The 15907-nt window shown below is 45.3% G+C and overlaps 1 protein-coding gene and 1 long non-coding RNA gene across 3 annotated transcripts in view; one reads left to right on the forward strand and one right to left on the reverse strand.

Annotated features, from left to right (window-relative positions):
• LOC140135369 (uncharacterized) overlaps positions 1-1468 on the reverse strand; it is a 30963-nt gene extending 29495 nt beyond the window's left edge. The window contains exon 1 of the long non-coding RNA XR_011856505.1: positions 1405-1468. This is a non-coding gene — a long non-coding RNA (uncharacterized lncRNA). The remainder of the gene's footprint in view (positions 1-1404) is intronic.
• The window catches only part of TNNT1 (troponin T1, slow skeletal type), a 49295-nt gene that overhangs the window by 14307 nt on the left and 19081 nt on the right, over positions 1-15907 (forward strand). For both annotated transcript variants that reach the window (XM_072156786.1, XM_072156787.1), the window contains one exon: positions 469-489. In XM_072156786.1, the coding sequence (XP_072012887.1) occupies positions 469-489 (21 nt within the window). The remainder of the gene's footprint in view (positions 1-468; positions 490-15907) is intronic.

Genomic DNA, 15907 nt, shown 5'->3' on the forward strand with positions numbered 1-15907 from the left:
CTCACTCAGGATTGGCTATAGAGGAGCAGGGGGCGTTGCTAAGCCAAGTGATGGGTGTTTTCATATATTTGAAAAGGTCATTCCCTAGGGTGGGGGGGAAACTACTCCTTTCCAGCCCCTCCCAGTGGACGACTGCCTAGTCACACAGCACATGCTAATGAAAGGTACAATATAACATATCTTTTTTCTGTAAAACCAATTTTTAATACAAAAACACTTTGGCAGAGTATGTACTATGCTCTGTGGGGACTGGGGTAGTGCTAAAAATGGGTCTCCTGGAGACAGGTTCCCTTTAACTGTAAACTACATTAGTTGAAGCAGCTGTACAAGATTATATACATCAGATAGAAAATAGAAACATTTTAAAAATATATAAGGCAATTCATCCAGTACAAAAATTGAGTTATTTCCTTCATTCTCAAAACAATTATAACATTTTACTCTTTTTTTCTCTTTCCATAATGAAAGAAGAAGAGCAAGAAGAAGAAGGTGAGGATATATGGGATTCATCTTATTCAACTGTAGGTCTTCCTTATACATTTAGGATTTTAATTTGTGATCTTACATTCAATTCATAATGGGATGAAGAAACTAATTTCAAAAGTGTCAGGGCAAGGTAGGGGATCAGTGTCCGATAGGTGGGGATCAAACACTTTGCAACCCCTTTGATTCAGGTTTCAGATGGTTTTACTGGAAAACATAACCTATGGTTATGGAGGATTGGCTTGGTTTTACCATTAAATGATGTTTCCTATGAATAACACTTAACATATATTCATAGAATAGTTTACAGATGTAACATTGGTGGGGATTTGACTGTTGGGATCCATCACAAATTGCTTGTCCTTTTCTGTAATATGGCTGTTTCATATACAGCCAAACATATGATCCTGGAGTCCTCCTTTATTGCCACTGACACTATCTTGCAGTACATTTCGAGGAATGGTCAATGAATAATTATTGTCTAAGCTTATAATTTTGATGTGAAAATATACCTTCATTGACAAGGAATGGAACTTTTCTTGTTTTCACAACAGATAGAATAATGGATTTGCTATTTGTTCTAGTGGAAACGGTTCAGCTCCAGATCTGTGTGTGCCATATTTTCTATAAATTTAACATAATGCTTAAGCTGACATTCTCTGTTGCTGTTTCTTGCCTTTCGTTTGTGCTATGCAGTGGCAGAGAAGCCTGAGCAAGAGGAGGCAACAGGTATTAATGCTTGCTTTCCTGCTGACACTATTTATATTGGTGATGAAACTGTACATTTACACAAAATGGTGGAGAAATCAAGGGATGCATGCTAACACATAAATGCTATAAACACCTTTCATGGGCATTTTTTTAATGATTTTCATGCCATCTATTGTGTTTTTTCATTAAATCATTTTACTTTGTTCTCACCTGTACTGTAGGTGACAATTCTCACATTCAAACCAGTTTTGTTTGTTCTCTTTGATGGAGACCTGTCCGAGATGTAAAGAAATCAATTTCACCCTATAAAAATGTGCTTAAAGCAAAACTAAACTTTTAACAAAACTGCACATATGAATAATATCTCACTGGAAGAATATCACTGCATACAATCAGAATATACTCCACCCATTAACATAATAAATACATTATGATTAGAGATGAGCGAACATGCTCGTCCGAGCTTGATGCTCGGTCGAGCATTAGGGTACTCGAAACTGCTCGTTACTCGGACGAATACTTCGCCCGCTCGAGAAAATGGCAGCTCCCGCCGTTTTGCTTTTTGGCGGCCAGAAACAGAGCCAATCACAAGCCAGGAGACTCTGCACTCCACCCAGCATGACGTGGTACCCTTACACGTCGATAGCAGTGGTTGGCTGGCCAGATCAGGTGACCCTGGGATAGACTAGCCGCTGGCCGCGCTGCTCGGATCATTCTGTCTCTGGATGCCGCTAGGGAGAGAGCTGCTGCTGGTCAGGGAAAGCGTTAGGGTGTTCTATTAGCTTACTGTTAGGCAGGAGTGATTCTCAAAGAACCCAACAGCCCTTCTTAGGGCTACAATAACGTTCTACTTTTTTTATTTTAATTTGCATCTATTACCATTTTGTGAGGAATTAGCAGGGGGACTTGCTACCGTTGTGTTTAGCTCTTAGTGGCACACATATCCATAGCAAAGACCAAAGTGGGAAAATTCAGTAGGGGTTGGATTTCTATTAGGCAATAACTCAGTGTCATCTCATCTGGCATAGTAGTGTGCTTCCTTTGATACTTGGCTAGAAAATAGCCATAGGAGAATACAAACAGCTTCTTGAAGCCTACAGTAGCGTTCTATATATTTGATTTCTGGTTGATCTGCTGGTGGCTGTAGTTTCTGCAGTGCATGTACTTGCCAATTCTGAGCAATTTGTAGTGAGACTTGCGACCGCTGTGTTCTGCGCTTAGTGGCGCACATATCCATAGCAAAGGCCGAAGTGGGAAAATTCAGTAGGGGTTGGATTTCTATTAGGCAATAACTCAGTGTCATCTCATCTGGCATAGTAGTGTGCTTCCTTTGATACTTGGCTAGAAAATAGCCATAGGAGAATACAAACAGCTTCTTGAAGCCTACAGTAGCGTTCTATATATTTGATTTCTGGTTGATCTGCTGGTGGCTGTAGTTTCTGCAGTGCATGTACTTGCCAATTCTGAGCAATTTGTAGTGAGACTTGCGACCGCTGTGTTCTGCGCTTAGTGGCGCACATATCCATAGCAAAGGCCGAAGTGGGAAAATTCAGTAGGGGTTGGATTTCTATTAGGCAATAACTCAGTGTCATCTCATCTGGCATAGTAGTGTGCTTCCTTTGATACTTGGCTAGAAAATAGCCATAGGAGAATACAAACAGCTTCTTGAAGCCTACAGTAGCGTTCTATATATTTGATTTCTGGTTGATCTGCTGGTGGCTGTAGTTTCTGCAGTGCATGTACTTGCCAATTCTGAGCAATTTGTAGTGAGACTTGCGACCGCTGTGTTCTGCGCTTAGTGGCGCACATATCCATAGCAAAGGCCGAAGTGGCAAAATTCAGTAGGGGTTGGATTTCTATTAGGCAATAACTCAGTGTCATCTCATCTGGCATAGTAGTGTGCTTCCTTTGATACTTGGCTAGAAAATAGCCATAGGAGAATACAAACAGCTTCTTGAAGCCTACAGTAGCGTTCTATATATTTGATTTCTGGTTGATCTGCTGGTGGCTGTAGTTTCTGCAGTGCATGTACTTGCCAATTCTGAGCAATTTGTAGTGAGACTTGCGACCGCTGTGTTCTGCGCTTAGTGGCGCACATATCCATAGCAAAGGCCGAAGTGGGAAAATTCAGTAGGGGTTGGATTTCTATTAGGCAATAACTCAGTGTCATCTCATCTGGCATAGTAGTGTGCTTCCTTTGATACTTGGCTAGAAAATAGCCATAGGAGAATACAAACAGCTTCTTGAAGCCTACAGTAGCGTTCTATATATTTGATTTCTGGTTGATCTGCTGGTGGCTGTAGTTTCTGCAGTGCATGTACTTGCCAATTCTGAGCAATTTGTAGTGAGACTTGCGACCACTGTGTTCTGCGCTTAGTGGCGCACATATCCATAGCAAAGGCCGAAGTGGGAAAATTCAGTAGGGGTTGGATTTCTATTAGGCAATAACTCAGTGTCATCTCTTCTGGCATAGTAGTGTGCTTCCTTTGATACTTGGCTAGAAAATAGCCATAGGAGAATACAAACAGCTTCTTGAAGCCTACAGTAGCGTTCTATATATTTGATTTCTGGTTGATCTGCTGGTGGCTGTAGTTTCTGCAGTGCATGTACTTGCCAATTCTGAGCAATTTGTAGTGAGACTTGCGACCGCTGTGTTCTGCGCTTAGTGGCGCACATATCCATAGCAAAGGCCGAAGTGGCAAAATTCAGTAGGGGTTGGATTTCTATTAGGCAATAACTCAGTGTCATCTCATCTGGCATAGTAGTGTGCTTCCTTTGATACTTGGCTAGAAAATAGCCATAGGAGAATACAAACAGCTTCTTGAAGCCTACAGTAGCGTTCTATATATTTGATTTCTGGTTGATCTGCTGGTGGCTGTAGTTTCTGCAGTGCATGTACTTGCCAATTCTGAGCAATTTGTAGTGAGACTTGCGACCGCTGTGTTCTGCGCTTAGTGGCGCACATATCCATAGCAAAGGCCGAAGTGGGAAAATTCAGTAGGGGTTGGATTTCTATTAGGCAATAACTCAGTGTCATCTCATCTGGCATAGTAGTGTGCTTCCTTTGATACTTGGCTAGAAAATAGCCATAGGAGAATACAAACAGCTTCTTGAAGCCTACAGTAGCGTTCTATATATTTGATTTCTGGTTGATCTGCTGGTGGCTGTAGTTTCTGCAGTGCATGTACTTGCCAATTCTGAGCAATTTGTAGTGAGACTTGCGACCGCTGTGTTCTGCGCTTAGTGGCGCACATATCCATAGCAAAGGCCGAAGTGGGAAAATTCAGTAGGGGTTGGATTTCTATTAGGCAATAACTCAGTGTCATCTCATCTGGCATAGTAGTGTGCTTCCTTTGATACTTGGCTAGAAAATAGCCATAGGAGAATACAAACAGCTTCTTGAAGCCTACAGTAGCGTTCTATATATTTGATTTCTGGTTGATCTGCTGGTGGCTGTAGTTTCTGCAGTGCATGTACTTGCCAATTCTGAGCAATTTGTAGTGAGACTTGCGATCGCTGTGTTCTGCGCTTAGTGGCGCACATATCCATAGCAAAGGCCGAAGTGGGAAAATTCAGTAGGGGTTGGATTTCTATTAGGCAATAACTCAGTGTCATCTCATCTGGCATAGTAGTGTGCTTCCTTTGATACTTGGCTAGAAAATAGCCATAGGAGAATACAAACAGCTTCTTGAAGCCTACAGTAGCGTTCTATATATTTGATTTCTGGTTGATCTGCTGGTGGCTGTAGTTTCTGCAGTGCATGTACTTGCCAATTCTGAGCAATTTGTAGTGAGACTTGCGACCGCTGTGTTCTGCGCTTAGTGGCGCACATATCCATAGCAAAGGCCGAAGTGGGAAAATTCAGTAGGGGTTGGATTTCTATTAGGCAATAACTCAGTGTCATCTCATCTGGCATAGTAGTGTGCTTCCTTTGATACTTGGCTAGAAAATAGCCATAGGAGAATACAAACAGCTTCTTGAAGCCTACAGTAGCGTTCTATATATTTGATTTCTGGTTGATCTGCTGGTGGCTGTAGTTTCTGCAGTGCATGTACTTGCCAATTCTGAGCAATTTGTAGTGAGACTTGCGACCGCTGTGTTCTGCGCTTAGTGGCGCACATATCCATAGCAAAGGCCGAAGTGGGAAAATTCAGTAGGGGTTGGATTTCTATTAGGCAATAACTCAGTGTCATCTCATCTGGCATAGTAGTGTGCTTCCTTTGATACTTGGCTAGAAAATAGCCATAGGAGAATACAAACAGCTTCTTGAAGCCTACAGTAGCGTTCTATATATTTGATTTCTGGTTGATCTGCTGGTGGCTGTAGTTTCTGCAGTGCATGTACTTGCCAATTCTGAGCAATTTGTAGTGAGACTTGCGACCGCTGTGTTCTGCGCTTAGTGGCGCACATATCCATAGCAAAGGCCGAAGTGGGAAAATTCAGTAGGGGTTGGATTTCTATTAGGCAATAACTCAGTGTCATCTCATCTGGCATAGTAGTGTGCTTCCTTTGATACTTGGCTAGAAAATAGCCATAGGAGAATACAAACAGCTTCTTGAAGCCTACAGTAGCGTTCTATATATTTGATTTCTGGTTGATCTGCTGGTGGCTGTAGTTTCTGCAGTGCATGTGCTTGCCAATTCTGAGCAATTTGTAGTGAGACTTGCGACCGCTGTGTTCTGCGCTTAGTGGCGCACATATCCATAGCAAAGGCCGAAGTGGGAAAATTCAGTAGGGGTTGGATTTCTATTAGGCAATAACTCAGTGTCATCTCATCTGGCATAGTAGTGTGCTTCCTTTGATACTTGGCTAGAAAATAGCCATAGGAGAATACAAACAGCTTCTTGAAGCCTACAGTAGCGTTCTATATATTTGATTTCTGGTTGATCTGCTGGTGGCTGTAGTTTCTGCAGTGCATGTACTTGCCAATTCTGAGCAATTTGTAGTGAGACTTGCGACCGCTGTGTTCTGCGCTTAGTGGCGCACATATCCATAGCAAAGGCCGAAGTGGGAAAATTCAGTAGGGGTTGGATTTCTATTAGGCAATAACTCAGTGTCATCTCATCTGGCATAGTAGTGTGCTTCCTTTGATACTTGGCTAGAAAATAGCCATAGGAGAATACAAACAGCTTCTTGAAGCCTACAGTAGCGTTCTATATATTTGATTTCTGGTTGATCTGCTGGTGGCTGTAGTTTCTGCAGTGCATGTACTTGCCAATTCTGAGCAATTTGTAGTGAGACTTGCGACCGCTGTGTTCTGCGCTTAGTGGCGCACATATCCATAGCAAAGGCCGAAGTGGCAAAATTCAGTAGGGGTTGGATTTCTATTAGGCACTAACTCAGTGTCATCTCATCTGGCATAGTAGTGTGCTTCCTTTGATACTTGGCTAGAAAATAGCCATAGCAATAGGATAGGATTGTTTGGTTTTAAAAACTCAAAAAAAAACAAAAAACACAAAAAAAAAAAAAAACACAAAAAAACACAAAAAAAAACAAAAAGAAGTAAAAAAAAAAAAAAAGTTATAACTCTCATTTTAAAAATGTTTAACCCGAGGGCTAGGGGTAGAGGACGAGGGCGGGGACGTGGGCGTCCAACTACTGCAGGGGTCAGAGGCCGTGGTCCTGGGCGGGGTGAGACACCACCTGCTGATGAGGGAGCAGGGGAACGCCGCAGAGCTACACTCCCTAGGTTCATGTCTGAAGTTACTGGGACTCGTGGTAGAGCACTGTTGAGGCCAGAACAGTGCGAACAGGTGATGTCGTGGATTGCTGACAATGCTTCGAGCAATTTGTCCACCACCAGTCAGTCTTCCACGCAGTCCACCCATGTCACCGAAATCCCCACTCCTCCAGCTCCTGCACCTCAGCCTCCTCCCCCCCAGTCTGCCCCCTCCCAGGAAAATTTGCCATTTGAACCGGCATACTCTGAGGAACTGTTTTCTGGACCCTTCCCACAGTCACAAACCACTTGTCCGGTTGCTGCTGAGCAATTTTCCGATGCCCAGGTTTTCCACCAGTCACAGTCTGTGGGTGATGATGACCTTCTTGACGTAGTGGAAGTGTGTAAAGAGGTGTCCGACGATGAGGAGACACGGTTGTCAGACAGTGGGGAAGTTGTTGTCAGGGCAGGAAGTCCGAGGGGGGAGCAGACTGAGGGATCGGAGGATGATGAGGTGACAGACCCAAGCTGGGTTGAGAGGCCGGGTGAACACAGTGCTTCTGAGACGGAGGAGAGTCCTCGACCTGAACAGGTTGGAAGAGGCAGTGGTGGGGCCAGACGGAGAGGCAGGGCCAGAGCTGGTGCATCAGCGCCACTGTCAACTAGTGAAGCTCCCGTGGTGAGGGCTCTTGCGGCGAGGGCTAGATTTTCAGAAGTGTGGAGGTTCTTTAAGGAAACACCGGATGACCGACGGACTGTGGTGTGCAACATTTGCCAAACCAGGCTCAGCAGGGGTTCCACCACTACTAGCTTAACTACCACCAGTATGCGCAGGCATATGAATGCTAAGCACCCCACTCAGTGGCAACAAGCCCGTTCACCTCCGGCCGTGCACACCACTGCTCCTTCCCCTGTGTCAGCTGCTAGTCAGCCCCCTGCCCAGGACCCTGGCACAAAAACCCCATCGTCGCCTCCACGATCCTCCACAGCATCCACCAGCGTTCAGCTCTCCATACCCCAGACGCTGGAGCGGAAACGCAAATATAGTGCAACCCACCCGCACGCCCAAGCCCTTAATGTGCACATCTCCAGATTGCTTAGCCTGGAGATGCTGCCCTATAGGCTAGTAGAGACCGAGGCCTTTCGCAACCTCATGGCGGCGGCCGCCCCTCGGTATTCGGTCCCCAGCCGCCACTACTTTTCCCGATGTGCCGTCCCAGCCCTGCACCAGCACGTGTCAGACAACATCATCCGTGCCCTGACCAACGCCGTTTCTGACAAGGTCCACCTGACCACGGACACGTGGACGAGTGCTGCCGGGCAGGGCCACTATATATCGCTGACGGCACATTGGGTTAACTTGGTGGAGGCTGGGACCGAGTCTGACCCTGGGGCTGCTCATATACTGCCGACGCCGAGGATTGCGGGGCCTACCTCGGTCCAGGTGTTTCAGGCCTACTATGCCTCCTCCTCCTCCCACCCCTCCTCCACCTCCTCCTCCGAACTACCATCCGTGGGCACGGCGCCATCAGTCGGTAGCTCTAGGCACAGCAGCAGTGCCGTCGCTAAGCGACAGCAGGCGGTGCTCAAACTGCTGAGCCTAGGCGACAAAAGGCACACCGCCCAAGAGCTATTACAGGGCATCACGGCGCAGACTGATCTGTGGCTGGCACCGCTGAACCTCAAGCCGGGAATGGTTGTGTGTGACAACGGCCGTAACCTGGTGGCGGCTCTGCAACTCGGCAGACTGACACATGTGCCATGCCTGGCCCATGTGTTAAATCTGATAGTTCAGCGTTTCCTCAAGACATACCCCAATCTGTCTGATTTGCTCACGAAGGTGCGCCGCATCTGTGCGCATTTCAGGAAGTCCAGCCCAGATGCTGCCACTCTCAGGGCAGCGCAGCGCCGCCTCCAACTGCCCGCTCACCGACTGTTGTGCGACGTGCCCACGAGGTGGAATTCAACACTGACCATGTTATCCAGAGTTTACCAGCAGCGCAGAGCGATTGTAGACTGCCAGATGTCAACTTCCACCAGAACTGGTAGTCAGGTCAGTCAGCTTCCTCAAGTCTACAATGAGGAGTGGACGTGGATGTCTGATATCTGTCAGGTGCTGAGTAACTTTGAGGAGTCAACACAGATGGTCAGTGGCGATGCCGCCATCATCAGCCTCACCATCCCGCTGCTTGGCCTGTTGAAAAACTCTCTGGTCAGCATGAAGTCGGAAGCTTTGCGCTCGTCACAAGAGACGGGGGAAGAATATTCCCTTGTTGATAGCCAAAGCACCCTGAGGTCTGTTTCTCAGCGCATATCGGAGGAGGTGGAGGTGGAGGAGGATGAGGAGGAAGAGGAGGAGAATGTTGGCGAGACACAAGAGGGGACCATTGTTGAGTCCTTCACTGTTCAGCGTGTATGGGCAGAAGAAGAGGAGTTGGAGGAGTTGGAGGAGGAGGAAATGGACAGTCAGGCCAGTGAGGGGAGTGAATTCTTACGCGTTGGTACTCTGGCGCATATGGCAGATTTCATGCTAGGCTGCCTATCCCGTGACCCTCGCGTTCAAAGAATTTATTCCAGCACCGATTACTGGGTGTTCACTCTCCTGGACCCACGGTACAAGCAAAATCTTTCCACTCTCATCCCTGCAGAGGAAAGGAGTGTGAGAATGCATGAATACCAGCAGGCCCTGGTGCACAAGCTGAAACAGTATTTCCCTTCTGACAGCGCTAGCGGCAGAGTGCGTAGTTCTGCGGGACAAGTAGCGAGGGAGAGTAGGCGAGCAGGCAGCTTGTCCAGCACTGGCAAGGGTACGCTTTACAAGGCTTTTGCCAGCTTTATGTCACCCCAGCAAGACACTGTCACCTGTCCCCAGTCTCGGCAGAGTAGGGCTGATCTTTACAGAAAGATGGTGAGGGAGTACGTAGCTGACCATACCATCGTCCTAAATGATCACACAGCTCCCTACAACTACTGGGTTTCAAAGCTGGACATGTGGCACGAACTGGCGCTGTACGCCTTGGAGGTTCTTGCCTGCCCTGCCGCTAGCGTCTTGTCCGAGCGGGTTTTCAGTGCAGCTGGTGGCATCATCACCGATAAGCGTACACGCCTGTCGACTGACAGCGCTGACAGGCTGACGCTTATTAAAATGAATAAAGGCTGGATTTCTCAGAATTTCCAATCTCCACCAGGTGAAGGAAGCTCAACCTGAATAATTGATCCACTCCTCCTCCTCCTCCTCATTTTCCTCCTTCTCCTCCTCTTTGTACAGTAAAGCAGAGGAAAATGGCTATTTTTTGACAGGGCCCACTGGCTCTTGCTATAGTACTTCATGCATTTAATTTTTCTGGAGGGCCACCTACCCGGTCCTCTGTTTGAAACAATTTTTGTGAGTGCCACATACAGGCACTCAATCTATTCCATTTTTCTGGAGGGCCACCTACCCGGTCCTCTGTTTTAAAAAATTTTTGGGACTGCCACATACAGGCACTCAATCTATTCCATTTTACTGGAGGGCCACCTACCTGCTCCTCTGGTTTGAAACATTTTTGGGACTGCCACATACAGGCACTCAATCTATTCCATTTTACTGCAGGGCCACCTACCTGCTCCTCTGGTTTGAAGAATTTTTGGGACTGCCACATACAGGCACTCAATCTATTCCATTTTACTGGAGGGCCACCTACCTGCTCCTCTGGTTTGAAGAATTTTTGGGACTGCCACATACAGGCACTCAATCTATTCCATTTTACTGGAGGGCCACCTACCTGCTCCTCTGGTTTGAAACATTTTTGGGACTGCCACATACAGGCACTCAATCTATTCCATTTTACTGGAGGGCCACCTACCTGCTCCTCTGGTTTGAAAAATGTTTGGGACTGCCACATACAGGCACTATCCAAATTAAATTGTCTCCATAGCAGCCTCCACACGTTGTCTCCATTGCTACCTCCAAAAGTCGTCCATATAGCTGCCTCCATACATCGTCCCTTTATCAAACGAGGTGTGTCAGGCAGAAATTTGGGTTGTTTTCATGGATTCCACATCAAAGTTGTTAACTTTGTCGCCACCCTGCTGTGTTATCCACAAAATATACTGGCAAACTTTTACCATTTAGGGATATTATTTCAGCGCTTCTTGCGCATCTGTTTACATTCCCCTCACCCGGCATATCCTAAACTTATAAGAACGCTACTACACTTGATCTTATACAAAAGGTTCTTAGAAGTGCTGTTTGGGGAGTAGCCTAGAGACAGGGGCTTGGATTGGCGAAAGCTCGCCTGGCAGCGGAGCGCCAGCTCCATGCGCATCATGCGCTTCTTGCACATCTGTTTACATTCCCCTCACCCGCCATATCCCAAACTTATAAGAACGCTACTACACTTAACTTGGTGCAGGCTGGGACCGAGTCTGACCCTGGGGCTGCTCATATACTGGCGACGCAGAGAATTGCGGGGCCTACCTCGGTCCAGGTCTCAAAGGCCTACTATACCTCCTCCCACCCCTCCTCCACCTCCTCCTCCTCCGAATTACCATCCGTGGGCATGGCGCCATCAGTCGGTAGCTCTAGGCACAGCAGCAGTGCCGTCGCTAAGCGACAGCAGGCGGTGCTGAAACTGCTGAGCCTAGGCGATAAAAGGCACACCACCCAAGAGCTATTACAGGGCATTCCACATCAAAGTTGTTAACTTTGTCGCCACCCTGCTGTGTAATCCACAAAATATACTGGCAAACTTTTACCATTTAGGGATATTATTTCAGCGCTTCTTGCGCATCTGTTTACATTCCCCTCACCCGGCATATCCTAAACTTATAAGAACGCTACTACACTTGATCTTATACAAAAGGTTCTTAGAAGTGCTGTTTGGGGAGTAGCCTAGAAACAGGGGCTTGGATTGGCGAAAGCTCGCCTGGCTGCAGAGCGCCAGCTCCATCACAAGATCCAACTAACATAGTTGCAGCACCTTTAATCTACTACTAGTTCACTGCCTCCATAATAATAATAATCTTTATTTATATAGCGTCATCATATTCTGCAGCGCTTTACAAATCATAGGAAACAAATACAAATGTAATGTAACAGAGCACAACATTTGTATGGAACAACAGGAGTGAGGTCCCTGCTCGCCAGAGCTTACGGTTTATGAAGATGATGGGGTAACACGAGGTAAAAGAATATTTAATGGTCAAGCCATTCTTCTTAGGGAATAGAAAAAAATATAATAAATGGAATTGCTGTCGCTTGAAACACTCAGCCGTCATCTTATATACCAGGTCCAGGGTGAATGGGACTGCAGAGAAGTCTGGTGCCTGTTGGTTGCTGGATAACAGATGGGAGGACGACACAGGACGGGTTAGTAGAAGAGTTAAAACTTCATGCAGTTAATGAGGGTTATAGGCTTGCCTAAAGAAATGGGTTTTAAGAGCACGTTTGAAACTTTGGAGGTTAGGTATTAGTCTGATAGTCCGGGGCAGAGCATTCCATAGAATTGGTGCAGCTCTAGAGAAGTCTTGGAGACGCGAGTGGGAGGTCCGCACTAGGGTAGAGGTTAATCTAAGATCACTGGCGGATCTAAGAGCACGGGTTGGGCGATAGACTGAGATAAGAGAGGAGAGGTAGGGGGGTGCAGCATTATACAGAGCTTTATGGATGAGGGTTATTATTATTTTAAACTATTCGAAAGGAGACTGGCAGCAAGTGCAGCGACTGGCATGAACTGTAAGCATACATGGTCCCCTTATCAAACGAGCTGTGTCAGGCAGAATTTGGGGTTGTTTTCATGGCTTCCATGTTAACTTTGTCGCCACCCTGCTGTGTAATCCACAAAATATACTGGCAAACTTTTATCATGTAGCGATATTATTTGAGCGCTTCTTGCTCACCTCCTTTGGTTCCTCTCTGCCACCCATTGGTTTGAAGCCTGAGTCCATTTAGGGTATGTCGCCATGCCACTCTCTAGCCTGCCGCTGCTGCCGCTGCCTCTGCATGCCGTCCCCTATAGTGTCAGGGTCAATTATTGGATGTTTTAGATGCTATCTAGCTTCATTCTGTCACTCTGTCATGGCCATGCTGTTGCCCATAATTTTGGCATAATGGTGCGATTAGGCAGCCTCAGAGGCATCCATGCATGCTGCCCCTGCTGTTTCCTGTCCATTTCCGTGGTGTTTCCATCCTTTTCTGAGGTTCCCAGGTGTTTGGCCAAGCTTCCCTGTGCAGAGCCTTGGTCCCCTTGAAAAATGCTCGAGTCTCCCATTGACTTCAATGGGGTTCGTTATTCGAGACGAGCACTCGAGCATCGGGAAAAGTTCGTCTCGAATAACGAGTACCCGAGCATTTTAGTGTTCGCTCATCTCTAATTATGATCACAGAGCAGAGTGTCTAGAAACAATGTTCTCCTATAACAGTGATGGTGAACCTTTTGGAGACAGAGCTCCCAAACTACAAGTGCCAACATGGGTTTTTAAGAAGTAACTTATTGCTACCTGTTCTTCCACATCTTTCAATCGTATCGGGCCCTGAAGCCACCAATACAGTTGAAAGAAGGAGGGAAAATTGAGACTATCATTATAGCTTCTCTCTAATGTCACTCTGTACAGGAAGAATGGTGGGTCCAGAATGGTGAGAGCAGCATCTCTAAAAGGGAACCTGTCACATACACTGCCAAAGTGTTTTTATATAAAAAAAATAAATAAATACATTTTACAGAAATAAAGATATGTTATATTGTACCTTTCATTAGCATCTGCTGTGTGACTAGGCAGTTGCCTAATGGGAGGGGCTGGAAAGGAGCAGTCCCCCCCCACCCTTGGGAAACATGTGACCTTTTCAAATATATGAATAACTTCCCACACTTGGGATTGGCTGTAGAGGAGCAGGGGGCGTCACTAAGCCCAGTGATGGGTGTTTTCATATATTTGAAAAGGTCACATGGAGTAGCTATTCCCAAAGGGTGGGGGGGAACTGCTCCTTTCCAGACCCTCCCATTTGGCAACTGCCTAGTCACACAGCACATGCTAATGAAAGGTACAATATAACATATCTTTTTTTCTGTAAAACCAATTTTTAATACAAAAACACTTTGGCAGAGTATGTACTATGCTCTGTGGGGACTGGGGGTCCAAGTTGCCTGGGACTGCAGGAAGGTTTGGTGGATTTGGTCATATTTGGTGAACTCTGTCCTGAGTGCCCACAGAAATGCCTCAGAGTGCCACCTCTGGCACCCGTGCCTAGGTTTGCCACTACTGTCCTATAATATCCCTTTTCTTTCTTCCTTATTTAAGCAGTTTGTGAAAATAAACTTTTTGGCCTGTATCAAATGAGATAAAGGAAGCAGATAAAGTGTCTGATGACCTAACTCTTTATTGACAGTCCCTGGGCAGTCTAATCTTCTTACAGATCTAACAGATCTAAATTCTTTATCTATGGAAAGAGTCAATCTTTGCCCTTCCTTCCTTTTTTTTATGCAGAGTATGATACTTCACTGTTATACTACACTGATCACTGCATGAGAAAGGAGCAGAAAAAAGCCAAAGAGAATCTATTTTTCTTTAATAAAATGAAGTATAATACAAAGTTTATTATTATCACCTGCACTGTTCATTTCTCCCAAAAAATGCTGCAAAAATCTAGTTATACTATAAATATGTAAATAGCCTTTACTAATAAAGAATATAAATAAGCAAATATGTACAGGCATATATGTTACTCCGGGCCAGAACCTGGGGGTGTCAGGCAGCCGGCTGGAGAAGGAGAGGGGTGTACGATAGAGCAAGCTCTATTTTTTTTGCAGTGGTGGCATGGTACAGTGACTTACATTGTTCTCACCACACCGTACCCATGTACAATGCACTTTTATGGCACCACGTGATGTCGTCTTTTCACATCTTTTTGATCAAAAGTCACAAAACAGTCCCCAAAAAAGTTGCAAACAGCCCTAAGCTATTTTCTACAAATGACAAGAGCAAATATGGATATGCACAAAAATTTGCAACTTTTATGACTTTTTGCAAAAAGTTGCAACTTTTACATCTGGAATCAGGTGATAACTCAGGGAACACTGCAGTAAACTGGCATATGAGGAACTTTGGAAGGAGGTTATCTTAGCTGCAAAAAATAGTCAGAAAACTGTACATGCACCTCGAAAGATCGCAAAAAAAAAAAAAAGAAGGTGGTGCGACACTTTCTTTTGTAAGCAATTTAGCAAGGCAGACTGTGAGTCAATACTTGAATATTTTATGGTATTTATTATAATAAAACTGCTTATATGCGGTTATCAGCTGAAAATATCTCTTATATCCTAAATGTTCCAATTATTTAGCCTGATCAGTAGGCTCAGGCTTGTTACAGGATAGGTAATTTGGTAAAAAGTTTAATAAACCACATCTTCCTGAGCATAAGCAGATCTAGTAACTATCTGTGTCTTGTCTCTAAACACATGTTAAACGGTGGCCTATTCCATCTGTCTTTCGTGCTTGGCAATTATCTGCTGCTCTTTTACTGCCTTCATTCCTATTGCCATTTCTCTTGCTATTGGTTAACAGAAGAATCCACAGAGGAAACTGCAGAAGGTAATGTGTGTGTACCATGCTTCCATCACAATCGCTAGTTAACTGCCCAAGACCAGATATCCTTACCTTGCCTCATTATGTTTCACTCAGCAATCAATCTTATTGAGATTAGTGACTGATAAGAAGTTGTAATGGTCCTGGCTTAAGATGAGAGAATCATTGGGTCCATTCCAAACCAATGGTTTGCTTCATTAACTATGGGAATTGTTATATAATCCCCTCTTGTCCTCTCAAACATCGATCTTTTGATGAAAAGCTTCTCAATTGTTTACAAAGCTTTTTTAAAGTTTTCTCCCTTCTCAAGCTGTGGAATAAATGACAGCAGTATCTAGTCTCCATTTTTAAAGACTCATCCAAAGTAAAACAGAAACTATTTGGATTTGCTTCAGTGCTTGAATAAATGCAAAATTGTACCAAATCTATGAACCAAATAATAGATTCACTCATCTCTAGTGTTGGCACTTCCTGCTAGCAAATGTCTAATGAAAC

The sequence above is a fragment of the Engystomops pustulosus genome, chromosome 6 (assembly GCF_040894005.1).
Source record: "Engystomops pustulosus chromosome 6, aEngPut4.maternal, whole genome shotgun sequence".
NCBI classification, from domain to species: Eukaryota; Metazoa; Chordata; class Amphibia; order Anura; family Leptodactylidae; genus Engystomops; species Engystomops pustulosus.